The 27,616-nt window shown below is 31.2% G+C and overlaps 1 protein-coding gene across 2 annotated transcripts in view; it reads left to right on the top strand.

The window, feature by feature from the left end:
* LOC145268366 (protein jagged-1b-like) overlaps nucleotides 1-27,408 on the top strand; it is a 199,711-nt gene extending 172,303 nt beyond the window's left edge. For both annotated transcript variants that reach the window (XM_080123913.1, XM_080123912.1), the window contains 9 exons: nucleotides 1,931-2,044; nucleotides 3,436-3,580; nucleotides 4,633-4,718; nucleotides 11,593-11,706; nucleotides 13,482-13,606; nucleotides 17,824-18,090; nucleotides 19,635-19,766; nucleotides 24,796-24,967; nucleotides 25,737-27,408. In XM_080123913.1, the coding sequence (XP_079980039.1) occupies nucleotides 1,931-2,044; nucleotides 3,436-3,580; nucleotides 4,633-4,718; nucleotides 11,593-11,706; nucleotides 13,482-13,606; nucleotides 17,824-18,090; nucleotides 19,635-19,766; nucleotides 24,796-24,967; nucleotides 25,737-26,338 (1,757 nt within the window). In that variant the 3' untranslated portion in view covers nucleotides 26,339-27,408. The remainder of the gene's footprint in view (nucleotides 1-1,930; nucleotides 2,045-3,435; nucleotides 3,581-4,632; nucleotides 4,719-11,592; nucleotides 11,707-13,481; nucleotides 13,607-17,823; nucleotides 18,091-19,634; nucleotides 19,767-24,795; nucleotides 24,968-25,736) is intronic.
* Nucleotides 27,409-27,616: the final 208 nt, after the last annotated feature.

Below are 27,616 nucleotides of genomic sequence, written 5' to 3'. Positions count from 1 at the left end.
ACAGTCCGTGATACTCTTCTGCCACTTCATACAGACCAGCATGAAGTCTAGTTGGGCTCTGCTGTCATTTAGATACTCAAAGGTCCACAATTGATTCTTGCACTTCATAAACTTACTGTTAGTTGAATAGAGGTTAAATTCCTCCATTAAGTCAATGAGATGCTCGCCATTACAGTTGGTTTCTGCATGGTCCAAACAAGATTCCAGGAAGGAGCCTATCTTTCATCAGTTAATTCTCGACCTGTGTAACTATGCAAAAACCAGCCACGTTTCACCAACCATCTGGCTACGATCGCAAATCATTCCCATTCCCAAAAAGGGTGACTTGACACTGCCAATGAATTATCCTGGTATTTTATTGCTTCTTATAGCACAAAAATCTATAATAAGCTTCTTCTAAATCATATTCGCCCTGAAGGAGAGCCCATTCTACACAAAAATCAAAATGGTTTCCACTCAGGTTGCTCTACTTTTGGACAGATCCTCACATTGCGAAGAATAATTGAGGAAATCACACTCTGCAATAAAACTGCATCTTATCTTTGTGGACTTCAGCAAATCTTTCGACTCAGTCAACCGTGAGACAATGTTTGAAATTCTTGAACTCTATGGCATACCAGTAGAAATCATGGAAGCAGCAAAAATATTGTATGCAAACACACAGGCCTCTGTCCTGATCCCAGTTGGTCAAACAGAACCTTTTGACATTCTGGCTAGTATTCTCCAAGGTGATACACTTGCGCCTTTCCTTTACAACATTGTAATAAACTCCATCATGCCTATCTCTCTGGATACAATCAATGACAATGGACTGTTGTATCAACCTAAAAGAACCTCATGTAATCGTGCACTTTACATCACCGATGCTGATTTTGCTGATGACATTATGTTGTTGTCTGACAACATCATTAGCACCCAGGTATTCCTATCTTTTCTTGAATCAGCGGTAAACTGTGCAGGGCTTCACCTGAATGCTACCAAGACCGAGTGTATGCCAATTAATATTTGCAACAAGCACAAAATTAAAACCCTCACAAATAACATCCTCAAATATGTTGAAGACTACAAGTATCAAGGATCACACATCAGGAACTCTGAGAAAGACTTTACCATTAGAAAGGGCATGGCATGGATTGCTTGTAACAAAATTAAGATCTGGAAATCCGATCATGCTCGCAAATTCAAAATCCAAGTTTCCCACATACTTATTGAGCCAATCTCATTCTACGGATCTCTATGGACCTTTCAGCAAAACAACAGTGTCATTTGGATGGATGTTACACACGTCTTTTCAGAAGAGTGCTCAATCTCTCATGGCGAAATCACCCAACTTTAGAAATTATATATTTCTTACTGAGAGTATCAACCTCAGTTTGTAAAAGACGTGTTCAGTTTTCTGGGCATTTTGCATGTGCCACAGATGAATTTGCTTCATCATTTGTACTGTGGAGACACCCATCATCTCACAATCGATCACGAAAGTTAACTTTTCCAGATAGGATACAATGAGATACATTTATCTCCAAGGAAGATCTTCTGGGTGCCATGACAGATAGGGAATACTGGAAGGGTGTAGTGAGTTTAATCTCGGCTGAGGCAGCAAGATGATGATGATGATGATTGTCTTTTTGCACACATCTGTGAGATTTGGGGAGGGTTCTGGGTAAACACTGAATAGTCACATGTGAGCATCTCTTCATCCCATTGGCTATATTCTATTTCTCTTCTGCTACCACTTACTGCACACACGCATCTCCTATTATATTGAAGAAGATAACAGGAACTGGCCGAAAGGTATCTTTTTTAAAAGATTCTTTGAATTCTTCTGCATCAACAAATAAGAAATAAAATTAAAAATTACAGAAACATTTTCACATTTTTTAATATTAATTTATACCGATTTATATATTTTTTTTTTTTCTCTTTGCAGGAAGTAGTCAGTGCGACGGTGTTACGTGTTCAAACGGAGGCACGTGTATTGATCTGGGAAGCACATTTAGCTGTGCTTGTGATTCTGGTTACCATGGTAGCAATTGCCAGACTGGTAAGATAATCAATATTTTGTTTTTAAACTTTTATTCACTTCAAGCAAGATATTTTGTCACCAAGATATAATAGAATAGAAATAGAGGCCGTATTCATAGGGAAAAGAGTGTATGATGGAAATGATGAATGTTCTGCTTGTAAGGAAAGGAGAGGTGTTCATATATCGAGAATGTTTATGTACAGTACACCAGGTGTTGAAGTCAGGGCCATGTGTGTGTGTGTGTGTGTGTGTGTGTGTGTGTGTGTGTGTGTGTGTGTGTGTGTGTGTGTGTGTGTGTGTGTGTGTGTGTGTGTATGTGTGTGTGTGAGGGAGAGAGAGAGAGAGAGAGTTAATTAGTTAGTTAGTTAGATTAAATCCTTGTATGTGCAGCAGTTGCCATATTGAATTTTTAAGTCTTCTTGTTGCGCTCTGGGAGGGTTTTGGTTGCATCCCAAGAGAGAAAATTAGAAGTCGAAAGAAATGCTTTGGAATGAGTAAGCTCGCTGGTTTAGCCAGAAAAAGGAAAGAGTCTAGTCAGCACTGCCTTTTATCAACTCCGGTAGTGTACTCTGAAAGATGATCGTCTCTGACTGGACAAGCAAGAAAGGAAGTTAAATACTTGTACTAATCAGCGCTGAGCTTAAAAAAATTTGTTGCTGCTGTTGTTGTCATCAAGGTACTGCTGTTACAATTGCTACTGTTATTCTTGCTGCTGCTATATCTTAAGTAGGAAGTTGTATACTGAGATCTTTATTCATATATATATATATATATATATATATATATATATATATGTATATATATATATATATATATATATATATATATATATATATATATATACTTCAGAATAGTTTTTATTTAACAATCAGTTGTTATGGAAACGTGGATTTTACCAAGCAAGCTGGATCTAAAAAAACATTCATATCCTTTTTCTACAAATCCTCCTGCTACAGGACTTCTGATAAATGTATTATTTTCACTTTGACTTTCCATGTCTCACTGACTTTAGCAAATAGGGTGCATACCTTTATAACTATTTGCTAATATTTTCTCTCCTCTGATGAGATGGTAGACATCGAAACCCTATAGGTTAAGGAGATTAATTTTCTAAAGCATTCTTTGTCTTGCTTAGAATAATAAAAATTCTTTGATATGAAACTCAACCACTTCATTTCATTTCAATGAGAGTTTTTTGAAATTCATTGAATTACAATTTTATATATATATATATATATATATATATATATATATATATATATATACATACACGCACGCACACACACACACACACACACATACACACACACACACACATGCACCTATCTTTATAAAGAAAGACATAAAAAAGAGAAATATCAATCAAGTTCTAACTTTTATCTTCCATGAATTTTTTATGCTAATTTTAGCCTCATGGCGTGGCTGTGATTCAAATCCGTGCCAAAATGGAGGCACCTGCGTCAATTCAGGAGACGGTGTCACTTGTCTTTGCAAAGAAGGTTATGAAGGCCAACACTGTGAGACTAACAAAAATGACTGCGACCCTTTCCCATGGTAAGTAAACTTCTAGCATTTGTGCAGTATTAGTTAACAGGGGAAACAAAAAGAGAGGTGTGAAGAAAAATTTACAACTAATGCACATAATTTTTAACAAATTCAAGAAATTTTAATCTTCTATCGATCTCTGCAGTTTTGAAACTTTTTTTAAATGAGGAATTCTAAGAACATTTCAAGAGCCATTTTACCCAATTTTCCAACTTCTTAGTCCAGAAGTTTGGTAACTATTTGGTTGACTCTCTCTGCCCTGATGCAACTAGAGCAACCGATTGCGAAGACAGTTACAGAGCAAGAGGTGTTCACTGTATTGGAGTAGGTCGGTTGTGACAAGTCTCCAGGATTTGATGGTCTGGCTTTGATGTATGAATTTTATTTAAAGCTGTTACACATGTTTATACCGATTCTGGCAGAAGTGTTCAATCATTGGTTTGGTGAGGATTCTTTTCTGCTTCAAGTCTTCAATGAAGTAGCTGAACAATTACAAGCTCATAACTCTACTGATTACAGAATTATAGATTTTCACCAAAATTTTATTGAAGGGTGTTATCAGAAAGTTGATCGAACTAGCTACAACCACTATCAATAATTTCCCCCACTCTCTGTCTGTGCCTATATTTAAACACAGATTCCATGAACAAAGTTTGTTTCCTAGAACTGCCCTTCTGTGGAACACTGTTCCATTGACCGTCTTCCCGGCTGATTATAATATGGTGGCCTTCAAGTTCAATGTAAACAAGTTCTTGTTAAGCTACCCCATAATCAAATTCTACCCCATTTACACCACTAACGATTACTACACTACCACCTTACATTCATTTACCCTTATCCTTGCCTGGCCTTCGGGCCTTGATAAGTGGCGACTCCCTTGTAAAACAAAAAAGGCATTTTGTCTGTTTTTTCAAAATTTCAAATTTCTTAAAGATGTTTCTAAGGGCTTTTGCCAAATCTTATAATTCTATTTTGTTTTGTTTTATTTTGTTTTGTTACCTTTTTCGCATATGTGTTTATTGCATAAAATTTTTTTTTTCTTTTTTTAATTTTTTAATTAGCTATAATGGGGCGCAGTGCGTAGATGGAGTAAACTGGTATAGCTGCAGTTGCACGAAGGGATTTGCAGGTCCAGACTGTCGGATAAGTATGTTTACATTTTATTAAAATTTATTTACTTTTGTCCATCACAAACAAGACACAACACTGCTGCTGAGACATAAGAGAGTAACGTGAATTAGGGGACAGATTTATAGAGGCATCCTAAGTGGGGAGTTGTACAGCAAACTGTTTGTTCAAAAAATGATTGATAACAAATCCAGGAATAGAAAAACTGATGCAAAACCTTACTTCTGCTAATTGCTTTGTCTTGTCGTAGCCAGTCGGGTTAGGGTTAGGGCTAGGGCCAGTGCACCAAAAATCGTGGTTAGTTTAGCACAAACATATAAACAAATATAAACTACTTACTTAGTTCATATCTATTATAAAAACATCATCTGTATTGATATCCGAACAAATAATATGTCGAAACCGATAGAAGTATCATATATATACATATATATAGATAGTCATCCACATACAGTACTGTTTCACTGTTTCACAGCTCATGAGTGCGGCTAGACAAGCAACTACCTTAAGCCAGGATTGAAACCCGATTGCCCAAACAACACTCAGAGCTTCTAACCGTTGTGCTATATGGCTGCTGTATGCGGGCAGTGAATTAACAATGTTTTGACATTGTCCAAATACCTAAGCTCAATTTGTTTCCACAAAGAGTATTACTTCATACGCTATTGGTAATTTGTATATCACTTCCCAAGTGCTCAACCTAAGATAGGGAGCAATATATAGTTTTTGTGAGTTCATTTTCCGCTCTTATTGTTTCCTATATAAGCTCCAATGAAATTTTTTTAGCTTTATCTTATCCCGATAAGTCTCCTCTTATACAATTGAATTTACTCTCTTCTTCTAACTCACCAAGTTATATATATATATATATATATATATATATATATATATATATATATATATATAATACTGTAAAGTTGCCAACGTTTGTGGATTTTTGAGACTTTATTATTTTAAAATAATTCCATAACGCGTTTCAAGCTTTTATTAGCTCTCTTCAAATGTTTTTTAGTTAAAAGTCACAAAAGAAAATTCCATTAACCTCTCACCAAGAAACAAACTTTTAACTAAAATACGCTTAACTTTAAAAAAAAACTTTTCACTAAAAAACATTTGAAAAGAGCTAATAAAAGCTTGAAACGCGTTATGAAAATATTTTTAAATCTTTCAAAATAAAAAGAATCTCAAAAATCCGCAAATGTTGGCAACTTCACTCTTTTAAACAAACATTTTTCTCTCGTTGGAATCACACAACCCTCACTTTATATATATATATATATATATATATATATAATATAAAGTGAGGGATGTGTGATTCCAATATATATATATATATATATATATATATATATATAATGTATATAACCAATTAGAAACCAGAATTGCTGCATAAAAATATTGAATCTTTTAGCATTCCAGTATATAATTTTTTTCGTGTCAACACGTGAAGGATTTTTTGTCGCTTGGACTGCAAAATTATAAAGTCCAGGACCTGTACAGTACAACTACCCACTGAAAATTCTTCATTTCTAGGACTTGATAGGTGCCCATCGGAAACTCTTCTGAAATTGAGCATTAGCTTTCAATCCAAGATTTAAGAAGGTGTTGAATGAAAACTTCCTTTTTTGTTCTTTTTTGTTTGTTTGTTTTTCGCTGAAAATGATGGTCCATGTTTAAAACGCTAGCAAACACTTAAAAATTAAAGCATATAATTATAATCAAAACTGTCATCGTATGGTCATTTCAATGAACAAAAATAGGTATTTGTACAGTTTACGGACCGTGCTGAAATAATAAGATTATTTATAGAAAACGATTCTTAACATGGGAAGAATGGGTGAGCTTTTTAACTATGCTATATTTTCGCCTAAAATTTTAATAAACAAAAGATACTGAAAAAAAAATTTAATAACAAAAGATACTGAAAAAAAAATTTAATAAACAAAAGATACTGTACAAAATTTTAATAAACAAAAGATACTGTAAAAAAAATTTAATAAACAAAAGATACTGTAAAAACAATTTTAATAAACAAAAGATACATGTAAAAACAATTTTAATAAACAAAAGATACTGTAAAAAAATTTAATAAACAAAAGATACTGTAAAAAAAATTTAATAAACAAAAGATACTGTACAAAATTTTAATAAACAAAAGATACTGTAAAAAAAATTTAATAAACAAAAGATACTGTAAAAACAATTTTAATAAACAAAAGATACATGTAAAAACAATTTTAATAAACAAAAGATACTGTAAAAAATTTTAATAAATAAAAGATACTGTAAAAAAAATTTAATAAACAAAAGATACTGTACAAAATTTTAATAAACAAAAGATACTGTAAAAAAATTTAATAAACAAAAGATACTGTAAAAACAATTTTAATAAACAAAAGATACATGTAAAAACAATTTTAATAAACAAAAGATACTGTAAAAAATTTTAATAAACAAAAGATACTGTAAAAAAATTTAATAAACAAAAGATACTGTAAAAAAAGTTTAATAAACAAAAAATACTGTAAAAACAATTTTAATAACAAAAGATACTGTAAAAAAAGTTTAATAAACAAAAGATACTGTAAAAAATTTTAATAAACAAAAGATACCGTAAAAAAAATTAGTAAACAGAAGATACTGTAAAAACTATTTTAATAAACAAAAAATACTGTAAAAAAATTTTAATAAACAAAAGATACTGTAAAAAAATTTTAATAAACAAAAGATACTGTAAAAAAATTTAGTAAACAGAAGATACTGTAAAAAAATTTAATAAACAAAAGATACTGTAAAAAAATTTTAATAAACAAAAGATACTGTAAAAAAATTTAATAAACAAAAGATACTGTAAAAACAATTTTAATAAACAAAAGATACTGTAAAAAAATTTAATAAACAAAAGATACTGTAAAAAAAATTTAATAAACAAAAGATACTGTAAAAAATTTAAATAAACAAAAGATACTGTAAAAAAATTTTAATAAACAAAAGATACTGTAAAAAAATTTAGTAAACAAAATATACTGTAAAAAATTTAATAAACAAAAGATACTGTAAAAAAAAATTAATAAACAAAAGATACTGTAAAAAAATTTTAATAAACAAAAGATACTGTAAAAACAATTTTAATAAAAGATACTGTAAAAAAAAGTTAGTAAACAAAAGATACTGTAAAAAAAATTTTAATAAACAAAAGATACTGTAAAAAAATTTAGTAAACAAAAGATACTGTAAAAAATTTAGTAAACAAAAGATACTGTAAAAACAATTTTTATAAACAAAAGATACTGTAAAAAAATTTAATAAACAAAAGATACTGTAAAAAAATTTAATAAACAAAAGATACTGTAAAAAAATTTTAATAAACAAAAGATACTGTAAAAAATTTAATAAACAAAAGATACTGTAAAAAATTTAGTAAACAAAAGATACTGTAAAAAATTTTAATAAACAAAAGATACTGTAAAAATGTTAATAAACAAAAGATACTGTAAAAACAATTTTAATAAACAAAAGATACTGTAAAAAAAATTTAGTAAACAGAAGATACTGTAAAAAAATTTAATAAACAAAAGATACTGTAAAAAATTTTAATAAACAAAAGATACCGTAAAAAATGTTAATAAACAAAAGATACTGTAAAAACAATTTTAGTAAACAAAAGATACTGTAAAGAAATTTTATTAAACAAAAGATACTGTAAAATATTTTAATAAACAAAAGATACTGTAAAAAAATGTTAATAAACAAAAGATACTGTAAAAACAATTTTAATAAACAAAAGATACTGTAAAAAAATTTAATAAACAAAAGATACTGTAAAAAAAATTTAATAAACAAAAGATACTGTAAAAAAATTTTTAATAAACAAAGGATACTGTAAAAAATTTTAATAAACAAAAGATACCGTAAAAAAAATTAGTAAACAGAAGATACTGTAAAAACTATTTTAATAAACAAAAAATACTGTAAAAAAATTTTAATAAACAAAAGATACTGTAAAAAAATTTTAATAAACAAAAGATACTGTAAAAAAATTTAGTAAACAGAAGATACTGTAAAAAAAATTTAATAAACAAAAGATACTGTAAAAAAATTTTAATAAACAAAAGATACTGTAAAAAAATTTAATAAACAAAAGATACTGTAAAAACAATTTTAATAAACAAAAGATACTGTAAAAAAATTTAATAAACAAAAGATACTGTAAAAAAAATTTAATAAACAAAAGATACTGTAAAAAATTTAAATAAACAAAAGATACTGTAAAAAAATTTTAATAAACAAAAGATACTGTAAAAAAATTTAGTAAACAAAATATACTGTAAAAAATTTAATAAACAAAAGATACTGTAAAAAAAAATTAATAAACAAAAGATACTGTAAAAAAATTTTAATAAACAAAAGATACTGTAAAAACAATTTTAATAAAAGATACTGTAAAAAAAAGTTAGTAAACAAAAGATACTGTAAAAAAAATTTTAATAAACAAAAGATACTGTAAAAAAATTTAGTAAACAAAAGATACTGTAAAAAATTTAGTAAACAAAAGATACTGTAAAAACAATTTTTATAAACAAAAGATACTGTAAAAAAATTTAATAAACAAAAGATACTGTAAAAAAATTTAATAAACAAAAGATACTGTAAAAAAATTTTAATAAACAAAAGATACTGTAAAAAATTTAATAAACAAAAGATACTGTAAAAAATTTAGTAAACAAAAGATACTGTAAAAAATTTTAATAAACAAAAGATACTGTAAAAATGTTAATAAACAAAAGATACTGTAAAAACAATTTTAATAAACAAAAGATACTGTAAAAAAAATTTAGTAAACAGAAGATACTGTAAAAAAATTTAATAAACAAAAGATACTGTAAAAAATTTTAATAAACAAAAGATACTGTAAAAAATTTTAATAAACAAAAGATACTGTAAAAACAATTTTAGTAAACAAAAGATACTGTAAAGAAATTTTATTAAACAAAAGATACTGTAAAATATTTTAATAAACAAAAGATACTGTAAAAAAATGTTAATAAACAAAAGATACTGTAAAAACAATTTTAATAAACAAAAGATACTGTAAAAAAATTTAATAAACAAAAGATACTGTAAAAAAAATTTAATAAACAAAAGATACTGTAAAAAAATTTTTAATAAACAAAGGATACTGTAAAAAAAATTTTAATAAACAAAAGATACTGTAAAAACAATTTTAATAAACAAAAGATACTGTAAAAAAATTTAATAAACAAAAGATACTGTAAAAAAATTTAGTAAACAGAAGATACTGTAAAAACAATTTTAATAAACAAAAGATACTGTAAAAAAAATTTAATAAACAAAAGATAATGTAAAAAAAATTTAATAAACAAAAGATACTGTAAAAACAATTTTAATAAACAAAAGATACTGTAAAAAATTTTAATAAACAAAAGATACTGTAAAAAAATTTAATAAACAAAAGATACTGTAAAAAAAATTAATAAACAAAAGATACTGTAAAAACAATTTTAATAAACAAAAGATACTGTAAAAAAAGTTAGTAAACAAAATATACTGTAAAAAAAATTTTAATAAACAAAAGATACTGTAAAAAAATTTAGTAAACAAAATATACTGTAAAAAATCTTAATAAACAAAAGATACTGTAAAAAAAATTTAATAAACAAAAGATACTGTAAAAAAATTTAGTAAACAAAAGATACTGTAAAAACAATTTTTATAAACAAAAGATACTGTAAAAAAAATTTAATAAACAAAAGATACTGTAAAAAAATTTAATAAACAAAAGATACTGTAAAAAAATTTTAATAAACAAAAGATACTGTAAAAAATTTTAATAAACAAAAGATACTGTAAAAAAATTTAATAAACAAAAGATACTGTAAAAAATTTAGTAAACAAAAGATACTGTAAAAAAAATTTAATAAACAAAAGATACTGTAAAAAATTTTTATAAACAAAAGATACTGTAAAAAAATCTTAATAAACAAATGATACTGTAAAAACAATTTTAATAAACAAAAGATACTGTAAAAAAATTTAATAAACAAAAGATACTGTAAAAAAATTTTAATAAACAAAAGATACTGTAAAAAAATTTTAGTAAACAAAAGATACTGTAAAAAAATTTTAATAAGCAAAAGATACTGTAAAAAAAGTTTAGTAAACAAAAGATACTGTAAAAAATTTTAATAAGCAAAAATACCGTTTGCAAATTGTCAGCAGCTGCAATTTTATTGTAAAAGGTTTTGGCACCTTACAGCAGTTTTTGTAGTCTGTCAAAAATATGTCAACAATAATGTGATCCCTATTCTACGTAAAACATTCGACAAAGTTCAAACTAGACTTCATAGCATGGTGGGGGATGTCCTTTTCTCTTCCCTGCAACCTCTTTCCCACAGAAGAGACATAGTGAGCCTGTCTCTGCTTTATCGTTATTTTCATGGCAAGTGCACGTCTGAGCTCCAATCTGTGGTCCCCCTTCACCAAACATTTATGAAAAACACTCGTCTAGTTAAAACCACTATCAATAATTTTCCCTACTCTTTATCTGCGCCTAAACCTAAATTCCATGAACAAAATTTCTTTCTTAGAACTGCACGCCTGTGGAACTCTCTTTACCTGCTTTCCAGTTGACTACAATTTGGTCATCTTCAAGTCCAACATAAACAAGTTCTTGATGAGCTATCCCCTTAAGTAATCCAATTTACCAAATTTCCACTACTTATGATTACTACGATATTGTCCCAGTGACTACTGTACACTCATTAACTCTTATCCTCGAGTGGCCCCCGGGCCTTGATAAGTGGTAACTCCTATGTAAAAAAAAAAAAAAGTACTGAATTTTTTTTTAATCCTTGAATATTTTTTTCTTTCAGATCTAAACGAATGCGCGTCTATGCCTTGTTCCTATGGGAGTACCTGCATCGACAGTGTTGGTTCCTATAAGTGTATTTGCCCCCCAGGACGGACAGGTCCAGAATGCAATGAAGGTAAATCTATATATATATATATATATATATATATATATATATATATATATATATATATATATATAAAAGTGAGAATTTGTGTGTGTGTGTGTGTGTGTGTGTGTGTGTGTGTGTGTGTGTGTGTGTGTGTGTGTGTGTGTGAGGACACCTCTCCACCTATATACTCAACAAATTTTTTATCTAAAGACTTGAAATTTGGTATAAAGTGTATTCAGACATGTGGAAAACATTTTAATCAGTTTTCATTCGAAAAAAAGAGCTGCTAAGGGGTAAAAATTTAAAAACTGGTATGTGGGGGGGTCGGATTTTTTATCTGTATGTCAACTGTTTCATGCGCATGCATGAATTGTTCAGATCATGTTAAAAATAAGTAGGTTTGAAAACATTTTTAAATAAACCTGTCAAGCGGGCCTAAAGGTTATCATACTTGGCTCACTGTCTTTAGGTTTTGGCTTCAATCTCAGCTTGAGTATTTTATTTTTTTTATTTATAAGAAATGAACTGTTTATTAAAAACATAATACTCGTATGCACATGTCTCAGTTTCTTTCCGTTTTTTTACTTCTTTTTTATTTTCTTAAAAGAATTTCACGTTACATTTAATACTGGACCGGATACATCTTGTAGTTTTTTTTTTATATATATATAATTTCGAGAACATTATTTAGCAGATTGACATCCTTGGGTGTAAATTCTTTCTTGAAATCGAAAAATGTAGAATAGTAGCTTTAATACGGTAAGAGAAGCTTTTTCAAACAAAGAATTAATCCAGTTATGCTCAGCAGAATCATAGTGTTTTTTGTTGTTGTTGTTGTTGTTTGTTTTTTTTTTTGGTTTTTTTTTTTGGAGACAAAAAAGATATCACTGAAGAATTCAACAAGATTTCCTTTATTTTCTCATTTCTCCCTCTTGGACAGGATACAACAAAAAAGTGTTTAATTTAATAGGTACCTTAATAAGACAAGGGTGTGTTCAAAATTGTGTGTGTGTGTGTGTGTGTGTGTGTGTGTGTGTGTGTGTGTGTGTGTGTGTGTGTGTGTGTGTGTGTGTGTGTGTGTGTGTGTGTGTGCGCGTGCGTGCGTGCGTGCGTGTGTGTGTGTGTGTGCGGGCGTGCGTGTGTGTGTGTGTGCGTTCGTGTTCGTCCGTGGAAACGACGAGGACCGTCTGATCATCCTATACGGTAGGGTGGGGGGAGTCATCATCGGTGAGTACAGATATGGCTGATAAGTCCAATCTTTGCTTGAAAAGTTCTATTGCAGTGGGAACAGGGAATCATAGCAGATGTTGAGAATTTCAAAACATTATCCTTTCTGCGCTTCTCTGCAGCAAACTTTTGTTAACTTTCATATTTGCAGGCACCGTCACGAACAGCGGCCCACCACTTTGCTCTGTCTAAAGCTGCCTGCTCCCTTGATGTTCGAAATTAATGTTTCTGTTTAGAGCATAACTGAACGATGATACTTAACTTTTTGCATTTTAGACTTTAATTCAAGCCATTATATAAAAATAAATTCGTAAAATAAGCAGTAGGTTCTCTACAGTGCAATATCGACTAGAATATATTGTGGACTAAGTCACTGCAGGGAAACGTGAATCTTCCACACAGTGCACTGCGATGTGTCTCAAACTAGAACAGGCAATCAATCACTTTGGTTGAAAAATGATCGACTTCACCGATTTCAATGACAAAGTGTAGAACATTCATTGATCCTCATTCAATCCCGGGCAACGTCAGGTCTCCCTGCTAGTGTATGATATTTTTTTTTTTAATTGCAGTCATTGGACGGCTGCCGGCAGCCAGTTCTTGTTCATTCAAGCGGAAAATTTATGCGCATCAAAGTTCCTGGCTCAATGAGTGTAATTCCTGCCAATGCACTGACGGCTGGGTCCAGTGCACCAAGGTAAGTGATGCAAATAATTATGAAATTCTGTGGACCATCCGGACGTCCTTGTTTGAATCTTTGATTATAAAAAAATTGTATTCCTGTCAATTTGTTTGTTTGTTCACAATTTATTGAATATCTACAAAAGATACATTGTTTTACAAATAGATTTTCATATTGAAAACGTACTTATATACTAAATGGCATTTGTTTGCTTCTCCATGTAAGCAAAATGTGGTACAAAGTCGTTTTTAATGTGGGGGGAAAAAGCGATGCCTCTGTTCAGTCTCGAAAGACAAAGGATACCCCCTGTAGGGGTAGCTACACATGTAATTATGAGACAAGGGTTGTGCAATCCCCAACCACACCTCTCCTGAATCAACACTGCTTGAGTCCAGTAGCAAGGAGAAGTCCAGGACGACTGGAAACAAATGCCGAGATAAGCGGAGAGCACATACAGCACCTGGAAGCTCCAAATGGTCACCCATATGGTATTGGCTAGGCTCATTGTTGCTTAACTTCAGTGATCTGATGGAAACCGGTGTGTCAATGTTATTATGCCGTATACTAGGGGACTGGAAAACCAGTCCCCTAAAAAGGGGTCACTCTGGAAGTAAGCAAAAATAAAAATTACCTCAGTATAAAGGGTTTCTTCTCCATTGACTACGGACAAATTAAGTTTAGTACAGTATCAAAACAGATACTACACTGTGAAGAAATTATCATACTCTTTTATTCCAGCATGCTTTCTATATATTTATTCAACAGAAATCTACATTCAATAAGTAACCTCATTTGCATATTGCATTAAAAAAATCTATTTTAATAATTAGTTTGATGTTATTTATTTGTTGCAATAGAATTGTTTTTTATTCTCCTATTTAGAAATACTATTTAAAGTTGATTTATTTAATTTATTGTTAATTTAATTCATATTTAATTTATTTTCCTTTATTAATAGTTCACAACTGTTGCATTTAAAACTGTAAGTAAGCTTATTTATTTAAGCTATGAGAGTTATTTCCCCTTTAAGCTATAAAAGTTTTTTTTTTTTTATTTCTATAGACCAGTCGCAAGTGACACTCTTCTGGAAGTTTAAGGTTCAATTCTCAGTCTAAGTAATACTAAGAATACAATTGCAAATTGCTTAAAACTTTTACCTGGTTATTACTGATAGAACAGGAGCATACTTCCCCCGTGGATTGAATAAAGGTTTTCGCTCATGTTCCATACAGATTGCTAAGTTCATTAGAAAGATTTCAGAATTCCACAAAATACACCTGAAGAAGGTCGGAGATTACATCAGTTGAAACGTTGTGAATTCAAGATGAGAATAGTAGTCCAAAGAATCCAAATAATATGAAATGTATCTGTGTTGGTGTGTTTTATGTAATAGCAAAATATGAAAGTAATATATATATATATATATATATATATATATATATATATATATATATATATATATATATATATATGTTTTGTTGTTCAATTTTAAATTCTGAAAAACAACATATAGAGACATATATTCATATGTAAGTAAAAATAAAATAGATATATTGCTCTATTCTTAAATATTGAGCTTTTCCTTTTTGGCTAGGATCTCCTTGAAAGTATTACTTTAAGTAATATCTATCAGGATTTTTCATCTGAATTTCTATCAGTGTCTTATCTCGTTTATATATATATATATATATATGAACAAATGATTAATAAAACATGTTAAAAGACATCTTGAAAAAGAGTTAAAAACATATTTAATTTTAAAAAAGGAAGCACAAGATAAGTGGATAGTCCTTAATCCGCGGAGTTTCGAAGAAATACTCTCCTTCTCATCAGAGGGCAGGAATTAGCAAAATGCAGGATCGGATTTTGCATATAAAAGTATTTAATGAAACTACAAGTAAGTCACAGATCTTACTTGGTTTAAAAAAAGGGTGAGGTAAGGGGAACAGGAGGCAAAAGAAAAAAGATAAAAAGATTTCACATGAATGGATAGTCCGGTGAAGGGTAAAAATCCAAAAACGTTTGTCATACATATATATATATATATATATATATATATATATATATATATATATATATATATATATATATATATATATATATATATATGTATATATGACAAAAGTCTATATTCCAAATTTCAAGATATTGACCATCTTACCTTTCATTTCTTTAAGTTCATTGAGATGCACAATTCTTGACAGCACCTGTTTCATAGCGCAAAATCATTCATGTAATTATTATGATAAATTTTAATAATTTATTCCACACTTAACTCAGCTGAAGAAAAGGAATATATCAACTTTAAAAGAAAATGAAGGAATAAGTTGAAGTTATTTTCATTTTATTTCACCACAAATATATGTGTGTGTGTGTGTATGTGTGTGTGTGTGTGTGTATTTATGGTAAAATATGCTTATTCACATATATTTCACCTTTTATTTTAATAAATCTTTTAATTTACGAAGGTCGATATAACGATAGAACATATACAAATAAATGACAAAAAGTCTACATTCCAAATTTCAAGATGTTGTCCCGTTAACATGTTTAAAGAAATAAACGAGAAGATAGACATCTAGAAATTTGGAATATAGACGTTTTGTCATTTATATATATATATATATATATATATATATATATATATATATATATATATATATATATATATATGATAGGCCCCGAACTGGCATCTAAGTTACAGCCTCTGTCCCATCGACGAAATGTTGCATCCCTCTGCCTGTTCTGCAAGTATTTTAGTGGTGAATGCTTTGACGAATTGCTATCACTTGTGCCCCCACGACGTGAGCACCCTCGACAAACCCGACAGGCTGCTAAATCCCACCCCCACACTGTAGAGATCCCTAGATGTAAAAGATCTTGCTACTCCAATAGTTTCTTCCCCAGAACCGCTAGACTTTGGAATTCCATTCCAGGTCCCTGCTACCCCAACAGTACTGACGTGCAGAAGTTCAAGTGTAACGTGAACCGACATCTTGCTGCCCAAGCCCCTACATAGTACCCCAGTAGTTGTTGCCTCTGATAGTAGCCCCCTACACCAAAGTGGCAATTTGCCTTGCTTGGGGTGAAAATGTAATAAAAAAATTTAAAAAAAAAAGAAAATATATATATATACTAGCAAAAGTACCTGTCGTTGACTGGGTTCAAAAACAGCCTACACAGAAAATGGACTCTGATTTATGAAAGTATGATAGGTTATGAAAAGGAAGGATTGTAAAGAGATAGCTTCGAATTTGGGGGTATCAAAACCAAAGCAAAATATGATGAAAGTTAAAATAAAATAGATAAACCCCATAATTTATTATACCATACTTGTTCGCACTGAAACACTTATCACAATATTCTGGATCTATATTAAAAAACCTTGTTAAACTTTGTGACATATTTCCATTCTCTGGAGGTCAGGTGGGAACGAACACCCCCTAATTTTATTATACCATATTTTTTCAAACTGAAACATAATTATCAAAGTATACTTACGCAGATAGATATGAAAAGTCTTTAAGTTTGTGCCTATTTCCATTCTATGGAGGCCAGGCGCGAACGCTGACCCCACAATTTTATTATACCATCCCTATTTAAGTTAAAACACTTCTCAAAGTATTATTATGTACATCTATATCAAAAACACTTGTAAACGTTTTTTTTTAAATTTTTTATTTCCATACTTTGTGGACCAGGCGCGTACGCAGACCCTACAATTTTAATGAATCATAATTATGCCAGATCAAACATACCCATTCCTGTGTCTCGATACATATTCTATCATTATATGTAATTAGTTTTTTAAAATAGTCTACCATATAGGAGCCTATTCGTGATCACACACACATACAGACGTTCAGCTTTATAATATATATATATATATATATATATATATATATATATATATATATATATATATATATATATATAATTCCTGTTTTCTTGCAAATAGTTTTTATGTTGGGGAGGGGGCGGGGGCTAGCTCCTGATAAAAAGGTGCTCTGAATTGAGGCAAAAATAAAATTTGTCTCAATCATGAAATATTTCTCCTTCACTGACTGAGAACAAAATAAATAAAATGTAATATCAACTTAAATGTGATCGTTTGCAGACAGACTATTACGTTGTATCACAGCACATCAGTGTAACTGAACAGACATTGAAACTGAACGTTTGGGTGCATTTTCTGTGATTTGTAATTTTCAACTTTAATTAAAATTGTACAGGTTTGGTGTGGTCCTGGGAACTGCTTGAGTCATCCAAATGTGTCCGAGCCGATTGCCATTTGCGCTCCAGATGAGACTTGCGTTGTGCAGACAGCACAAACCTGTTTCACGCCACCTTGTTTGCCCTGGGGCCAATGTCGTCATGTGGCCCAAATCGAAGATGCAGCTCCCCGTGGCATACACACAACGTGCATACCGAACATGGCTTCGCTGAGCAATAACTGCGCCAAGATGGACCTTTTCTTTGACAAAACCCGAACACCATCTGTAAGAATTTATTCTTATTTTAAGTTTTCATTAATGATGATGATCATCATCATTATCCTTCTTCTTCTTCTTCTTCTTCTTCATCGCCATCATCATCATCGTCATCGTCGTCGTTGGCATCATCATCATCATCTTCATCATCATCATCATCATTCTCTGTTTCCTCCTCCTCGCTCTTCTTCTTCTCCTCCTCATCATCATCATCATCATCATCATTGTGTCATCATCATCATCATCATCATCATCATCATCATCATCATCATTATCCCTCTTTTGCTTATTCGTCATTATTATCTTTCTCCTCCTCCTTTTTTCTTTCTCTTCCTCGTTCTTCTCCTCCTCCTTCTCCTTCTTCATCATTATCTTTCATCAATATTTCTCCTCCTCCTCCTCCTTCTCCTCCTGCCGCTGTTATTTGTAAAATGGTTCTTTTTACACAATTTGACAATTCTTCTTTTCTTTCATCGACTTCTTTTATATTAAAGTGCTGGGTTGAAGGGCAACATCCATACTAGTGAGCACCTGTCCAAGTGCCTGACTAGCTACATGCATGGAAGCATGGAAATATCTATGAACTGCTTTCAGAATGAAGTTTTATGGAAGATACCCTTTCTTACCTGATGCTTTTCTGTGATCGACACTAAGTGCGTTTCCAAGAATAATTAACTGCTCGCACGTGACCACGTCATTTAGCTTTTATGTTGGCCGACACCCACTTTATTTACTTCTTTCTCATGGCAGGATGATGCAGCACAAGACATCTATCAAAATCTGATAGATAAAGACCACTGAAATTGCTAGTCAATTGCTAGACTGTTTGATCGATTGGTCTTCAAAACAAGAATCATTAGGAGACTCTCACCATCTAAATAATTTCCTTCCAACTCATTAAGTAACTTCTTTCCAAGAACTGCAAACTTGTGAACTCTCTTTCTGAGGATTGTTTCCTCCTAATGATAGCCTTCTTTTTTTTTTTCGAAGCTGATCCCAGTAGACATTATCTTGTTTGTTCGCTTGCATTTTTTTTTTGTGTTACTTTTATAATATATATACTTTTATTTGTATATATATATATATATATATATATATATATATATATATATATATAGTGTGTGTGTGTGTGTGTGTGTGTGTGTGTGTGTGTGTGTGTGTGTGTGTGTGTGTGTGTGTGTGTGTGTGTGTGTGTGTGTGTGTGTGTGTGTGTAAAAGAGAAACTCTGTCTTATAATTCGTTTGACTCGTTGGTCTACACGTCTCCATCAATTTATTGTTTTAATACCTCATATTACAATGCAGCTTCCTATTCCAGTAGCTTCTTTCTAAAGACTGCAAGGTTGTGGAACCTTGTTCCTGCTCACTTTTTTCTTTCTACTCACAGTCTTGGTCTTTTCAAGTTGAAGGTCAATAGGCATCTCCTGTCTTTGCAATATAATCAGATTTCATTCTTGTTAGCTCCTTACATTAAGTGGCTTCATGTCTTGTATCGAGCGATTTCCATAATTTTTTTATTTATTCAACTGTGTTTGTTTTCATTCTGTTAAACAGGGCATATCAGTTGGCAATATATGCAGTGCACTGCGAATATTACCACAAGTTCATGTGGCTGCTAGACAGGCAAGAGTAATCATACTATGCGCAATTCACGTTGCCAAAGCAGACACCATTCAAATCACTTTGGTAAGTTACACAAACCTTTAACTTTTTATTTGCAAATATTATATTAATGTTTATATAAATGTTTATATTAATGTTTATATTAATGTTTATATAAATGTTTATATTAATGTTTATATAAATGTTTATATAAGTGCATAAAATAACAAGTTTCTCATTTTATGATTTTTTTATGGTAACCTTACCTGTTTTCATAATATATAAAACAATTTTTCTAGATTCCAAAGTCCAAGATTTTATTCATCTCACTAATAACCCCTTCCACCTCCAAAAAAACTGGTTTACTGTATACTCTGTCCTGTGCCAGCTATCTGCACCGACAGAGGTTAGTAGTAATACCAAAAATAATGGTTGGTTCTACACAAAGCCTTCACCACTATAAACAAATCATCTGTGTGGATTTCCGAACAACTTGGTTGTTGTGGCAGAACCTCATACATCGAAACCGATGGGAGAGTCCATATATATATATATATATATATATATATATATATATATATATATATATATATATATATATATATATATATATATAGCAAATTATAGTGATTCAATGAAATTAAAAAAAGCCTTTATTCAAATCAAGAATTTTTTATTATTCCAAGTAAAACAAAGAATACTTTCGAAATTTTATCTCCTTATCCTAAAGGGTTCGATGCCTACCATCTCTTCAGAGGAGGAAATATTAGCAAATAGATATAATAGTATTCACCCTATTTGCTAAAGTCAGTTAGACATGGAAAATCATAATCAAAAATTGATTAAATAGAAGCAATCTATATAAAAGCCAAGTACGTCCAAGGATGGAATACTGTTGCCATATCTGGGCAGGACCTGCTAAAAACAGCCTATCTTGCCTTGACAGAGTACAAAATAGACTTGGTGGCTTAGTGGGGGATGCCCTTTTCTCTACCCTGCAACCTCTCTCCCACAGAAGAGACGTTGCGAGCCTGTCCTTGTTTTATCGTTATTTCCATGGCAGGTGCTTGTCTGAACTCCAATCTCTGGTCCCCCCTCGCCAATTTTTCACAAAAAACACCCGTCTAGCTAAATCCACTGTGAAAAATTTCCCCCACTCTATATCTGTGCCTAAATCAAAACGCGGATTCCATGAACAAAGCTTCTTTCTTAGAACTGCACGCCTGTGGAACTCTGTTCCGTCTGCCTGCTTCCCACTGGACTACAACTTGGATGTCTTCAAGTCCAATGTTAACAAATTCCTAATGAACCGCCTCCTTAAGCAAACACTTCATCAAATCTCCACACTGACGTAATGTACTTGCAATAACCCTTATCCCTGAGTGGCTTCCGGGCCTTGATAAGTGGTGATCACTGTGTAAAAAAAAAAAAAAAAGCAACGACTTTAGCAAATAGGGTGTATGCCTTATATCTATTTGCTAATATTTTCTCCTCTGAAGAGATGGTAGGCATCGAAACCCTTTAGGATAAGGAGATAAAATTTCGAAAGTATTCTTTGTCTTACTTGGAATAATAAAAAATCCTTGATTTGAATAAAGTTTTTTTAATTTCATTGAATCACTATAATTTGCTTTATTTGCTCTATCCTGTATATTGAGCAATTCCTATTTAGATGGGATAATACATAGAATATTACGACCAGTAATATTTTCTAAATCTTATAATCACAGGTTTACATACCAGCTGATAGTTAGATAAATCTATTTGGAAGTGTATATATATATATATATATATATATATATATATATATATATATATATATATATAGTCATCCACATATAGTACTGTTTCGCTGTTTCACAGCTTATCAGTGCGGCTAGACCTGCACCTATATATATATATATATATATATATATATATATATATATATATATATATATATATACACACTCATGAGCAAAAAAAATGGGCCAAGAGTGAAAGAAGGAAGAAATCGATTTTTCAATATTTTTCCATGAATTTTTTATTTTAACTGCAAATTTTTATTTTGCAGATCATTATCATTATAGCATATAATAATAAGTGGAAAAATGAATCCTAAAAATGGTAAGACTGCATCTTGGCGAGTATCTAAAAAACCGAATTGCAGAATTAAGGCAGTCCAAAATGACTTACAAGCAGATTTTTCATATTTTAAGAAAAGAAAATGTGAAAATATCTCCGCAGTGAAACGAATTGGTCAAAGGTTCAAAGTCGAACGCTTGTGAAAAGGGAAATCTGGATCTGATCCCCATAGAGCATCGACTTTGAAGGACGACCACAGGCTTAAATTAACTGTTTTGGAGGATCGCAATAAGACTTATGTTGACCATAGAAAAAAATTCAAAACAGGGGCTGGAAATTCTCTTTCTAGATATACAATATCTAGACAAATGAAGAAATGGGATTTTCTATACTCGGTTTTCATTTTCATTAAATGACTGACTTCAAGTAAGAACAGAGGTATACTGTTGCCAGACGATATCTTTCAAAACTGAAACAGTAGATTTATTGTAGCGACTTATAGTAATTTTGTTTGCCTAAATTGAAAAAAATATCTTCCTCTTTTTATTGAGTACTTTCAACAACCTTGTTGAAATTCAATGTTTTTTTTTGTTTTTTTTTTGTTTTTACTTTTGTATATTTCTAACCTGGAATAAATATAATATATATATATATATATATATAGTTTATGGATTTAATGTTAGGGATAATTCTATCAAATGAAATAATAAAATACCCACTATGGCAATCTTCTACGCAGGTAATTGATTGGTTTTCTAACATTCACAATAAATATAATATATATATATATATATATTAATATTTATTTATTTATTTATATTTTGTGTACAGAAAGTTGTTAGTTGAGACAGATCATTGGTACCGTCGGTTTCAAGCCCGATAATAAGGCCCGTTTAAGGTATCCTTAACAAGCTCTCTTCAGCCAATATTCGTCTCGGAAACGGAAGATAATCTGGTTCTTACCTCCGTTTTCATTGAACACTAAAACTAGAGTAGGGCATTTTTTCTTAGCCTTCTAGACAAGCATTTTCCAAGAACACATAAACTACATAAACTTTTTAATAGAAACACTGTGAAAGTTAGTTACTCGACAACTCCATCAATAAAGTCGATAATATCCAAAGAACCAAAAAAGATAGATAACGCAGGCTGCTCTTGCAGGACCAAAAATAGTTGTCCATTGGAGGGTAATTGTAAAGCTGAATCCCTTGTTTATGAGGCCACAATAACGGAACAATCCATAAATATACCGGAAAAAAAAAGAGACGAATATTGGCTGAAGAGAGCTTGATAAGGATACCTTAAACGGGCCTTATTATCGGGCTTGAAACCGACGGTACCAATGATCTGTCTCAACTAACAACTTTCTGTACACAAAATATAAATACGCTCTTACAATTTGGATTTTCCTTTTAATTGAGCACTCTGCTGGAATTCTTTTTCCAAAAAAAAAACTAATCATATTTATTTATTTATACAGACATGCATGACAATATTTCAGTATAGTTATTAATAAGAAGATCTCATCAGGCAAAATGTCTGCTTCTTTTTTTAAGGTGTTAATATTGAAAATAAAGAAGAAAATTAATTTCTTCTTTATCTTAAGAAAATCTAAAAGAAAAGAGAGACTTTTTGCCTGATGAGATCTTTCTTATTAATAACTATAGATTGAAACATTGTCATGCCAATATAGCGAAGATTATACATGCCTATATTAATAAATATTCATATAAACAGCTACATTTGTTATTGAGCACTAAGCTCAATAATAAAATAATTATATATGCTCTTTGGAAATTTATACTACAAAAACATTCTTAACCTTGACATGTGTGTGTGTGTGTGTGTGTGTGTGTGTGTGTGTGTGTGTGTGTGTGTGTGTGTGTGTGTGTGTGTGTGTGTGTGTGTGCAGTAATAATTAGTGATCTATAGTGATTAGTAGTAAAATTGTACATCTAAAAAACAAAATAGGTTTAATGCTCCCAAAATTCATATCAGAACTGTCGGCAAACACTTGTGGCATAGTGGATAAAGTACTTGGTAAAATTCAATTATAAAGTTACCCTAATCTGAAGGTTCAAAAATACAATTGCGATCTACTCAGGACTTCTATTCAGACAGAACCACATGTTACCCTCGTGGATTAAATAAAGAGTTCAGGCTTGAAATTTCCTGCAGATTTTTAAAATTCTACAAGATACACTTGAAGAAAATCGGAGGTTACATCGACCGAAACGCTGTGAGAAAAACACTGAAGATGAGAACAGTAGTTTGAATAATTTAAATAACATTTTTTCTAATGAGTTTTTTTTTTTTTTTTTTTTTACTAATTGGTCACTGTTTATCAAGTCCTAGGAACTATTCGAGGATAAAGATTAAATAGATAGTTGGTTCAACAATGAGAATCACCACATAAGGATTGGAAACAACCAATGGATTGGGTATCAAATTTCTTGAAAGGAATTATTTATCTAAGAGGAAGGTTCAACAAGCAGTTGTTTATATTAAACTTGAACATAGTCATATCATAGTCAACTGGGAAGTAGCTTTGTGGTATTTTCTTTCACAAACGGGATGCTCTAGGAAAGTAACTTTGTTCATCAAAGTTTTGCTTGGTCTTTGGTATGCAGAGAAATAAAAAAAAGTGTTGAATGATTTGCGCGGGAAGAGGAAGTCAGTTTTGTACTTCAAGTGTTCCAAGCAGTATCTCCCCAGATATGACAACAGTATTTCATCTTAGGACAGATTTGGTTCTTATACAAATCAAGAATTGCATCAGAGATGAGGTATTTTCTGGAGCAATAGAATGCTCCAGACATTTTTTTGAGTGACTTTAGCAACATATTTGATGCAAGTCTTTCATTATGAAAGTTTGTTTATAATTCAACTAGAAAAAAATAAATAAATAAAAATAAAAAAATTAAAAATTAAAAAAAATGTCAACCCAAAATGTGTACTTTTCGTATTTGTTGATTTTGGGGTGCCTAAAGTCTAGTTCATCCGTGTTTTCTCATAATTTTTTTCTTTTCTTACCTTTTTATGACTCCAGTCGACTGATATAAAATCTGATATTACCTCCGAGGAAATAGCGCCAACACTTCGTGACATTGTTGAAAGCATTGCTAATGCAGTTAGTCGAAAAATGGTAAACAGCAGTGCTCTACAGGCTGTAGTTGATGTCCAAGTCGAAACAAATGTTATAACGTCCACTGAAAAATCAGGTAAATATTTTTTTATTTCATATTGACCCTTTATTTAATAATAAATACTTAAAATGTATACAGCTCAAAAACTTGCCTAACTACAACCACTGTAAAGAATTTTCCAAAACTTTTCATCTTTATTCCAAGACTTCTTCAGATGATTAATTTGAAGAAAAAACACCAAAATCAAAATACGAAAATTCGTTGTGTATCTATAATATAGAAAGAATTTTGCATTCTTCTTTTTTTGTTGTTAAACAAAATATGAACATCTAAAACTTAAAATATGTGGTGAGTTTATGAATTAGAGTGAATTATGGGCAAAACTTGGGAATGTGAGGTAAAATAGATATAAATTCATGTTTTGTTTGTTTAGTATAAGTTTGCTGATTAAAATATATAAATTGTAGAAATCGTTACATTGTTTAATTGTGTTTGAGTTTGTAATGAATGCTCATTCACGAAGTCTCCGTTGATATTTATTTAAAATGAATCTAATGAGTCTAGCTTGTTTAAAGTTAAAGGAGTGATTATATTGTAATGCATGAGAGAATAGTGCATTTAGGGAATTATTTTTTATATTTTTTAATGCTTACCACTATTTTTCTTAGTTATTATTGAATTTCACCAATATATATCTGATGACAATTATTGCATGGATCAGTGTATGTACCGGCATTAGATGTGCAAAGTGTAAAAAAATGTCTTGTTGTTTTTAATGTTTATTTGTTTGTAATGTTATGATAATAATTAATTCTATTATTTTTTTTTTCTTTCCTTTCGGCAGGAACTGACTACACACCGATAATTCCCGTACTCTGCACGGTAGTTAGTCTTCTTGCAGTAGTGAGTCTTGTCTTGGTTGCATTCTGGTGCCTCAGGCGTCGCCGTCGACGAAGACGACACCATCACCACCACAACCGGCGACACCACCACCACCACCACCACCACCATTGCGTCCACTCACGCCGAGGCGAACGTGGCCTTCGGCCTTCATCCACAACAATGACCAAGTCGAACAACGAAGTCGATGAACACGTATCTTCGTTTCAACGGAATGCGCTCTTTGATGCCGAAATGAGCGAAATAGACATTGACAAATGTGAAAAGGCATCAAACCGACCTTTAAATCCGAATCCGTCGAACCAGTCTCCAAATCCGTCCGTGTCGGGTCCTGGCTTAGCTCTGGCGCTGGGCCGGGCTCCAGGTCCTGGTTCGGGGGGCTCTGGCCCAAATTCACACCGACTCTCGACCACAACATTGCGCTCTTATGAAGAACTTAAGCCAAAGGTAAAAATGACCAATATTGAAATTTCCAGAACTCTGATCCCAAATACTAATGCTTCTGCTGCTGCTGCTTCTGCTTCTGAAAGAGAAATCATCATGTGACTTTGACAAATAATTATAATAAATATTACCATGCAAGCAAAGTATTACATGGGTAGATTCAGGGATGTGAGTTCTCCGCCTTTTAGTTTTATTTGGCTGGATTTTCTTTCTTTTTTTTCGCATCTTTTTTCTTTCCTCCCCCCCCCTCTCTCTCTCTCTCTCTCTCTTTCTTCCCATCTCCATCTTGTTTAGCCTTCAATTTCTCTATTCATGAAAGCTTATAGATGTCATCCATGTCAGTTGTAAGATTATACAAAAATATACAGATTGACTCAATCAGATAGCTAGCTGAGTCTATAGAACCTATTGGAACGTCGAAAGGACCAATATAATTACTTTTTGTTCAATGTTTGTTTGTTTTTCTTATTTGTTTTTTTTTATTTTTATTTTTTTGTTGTTGCTGTTGTTGTTATTAAAGAAAAGGCGATCCACAGCTTCTAATTATATAAAAAAAAAATATTAGATGCTTGCTGAACCGACATAGTATATAGCCCAGAAGTCTTTAATAAATAATTACGAATATATAAAGTTTCTTTTTATTATATAATTAGGGATAAAAGTCTAGAAATACAAAAATATATTAGATACGGATAAATTACATAATAATTTCTATTGAATAAAAAAGATGTGTTAACTTTAAGCAATTAACAAAAACTTAATCCTTATATGGAGTTTTTCGTTAATAGATTGCGATATAAAAGCTTTCTCTTGCTCCCACCTTCTCTCTCACTTCATCTTTCTTTCTCTTCTCCGGCTTTTTTCTTTCTTCCTCTTCCCTTAAAAACTAAAAATGTTAATTTTGCCGTGAAAGCTAAGACGTCAAATGGAAGGGGGGGGGGTAGATTTTTAATTTCATCAAAGAAAAACTTCTTGTCCTCTTCCGCCCTACACATGTATTGGTGTCTTTCTCCTAATTTTGAGTTTCTTGATTAAAACATGTTTTTTTGGTTAAGAGCAAAGTGTCGTGTCTGTACTGATACTACACTTCATCATTTCTGTCCTCGATCCGATCCGTGAGAGAGAGAGAGAGAGAGAGAGAGAGAGAGAGAGAGAGAGAGAGAGAGAGAGATCCTTCATGACTGAGGCCATTTTAATTTTTTTTTTTTTTTTTTTTCTAATCCAGTGCCCCTTTTTGGTGAGCTTAATTTTCTCCACATTAAAAGCCTACCTTGTGGCTAACTCTGTCCTCGTGGAGAAGCAAGTAAATAAGGAGTATAAATGAAACTAAATTGCGGCGAATAGATGCAGTTGTAAATAACAACGTTAGATGGGATTGCT

Source organism: Euprymna scolopes, chromosome 43, assembly GCF_053919585.1.
Source record: "Euprymna scolopes isolate OS-2025 chromosome 43, ASM5391958v1, whole genome shotgun sequence".
NCBI classification, from domain to species: Eukaryota; Metazoa; Mollusca; class Cephalopoda; order Sepiida; family Sepiolidae; genus Euprymna; species Euprymna scolopes.
Note: the sequence above shows the minus strand (reverse complement) of the source record. Positions and strands in the feature narration are given on the sequence as shown.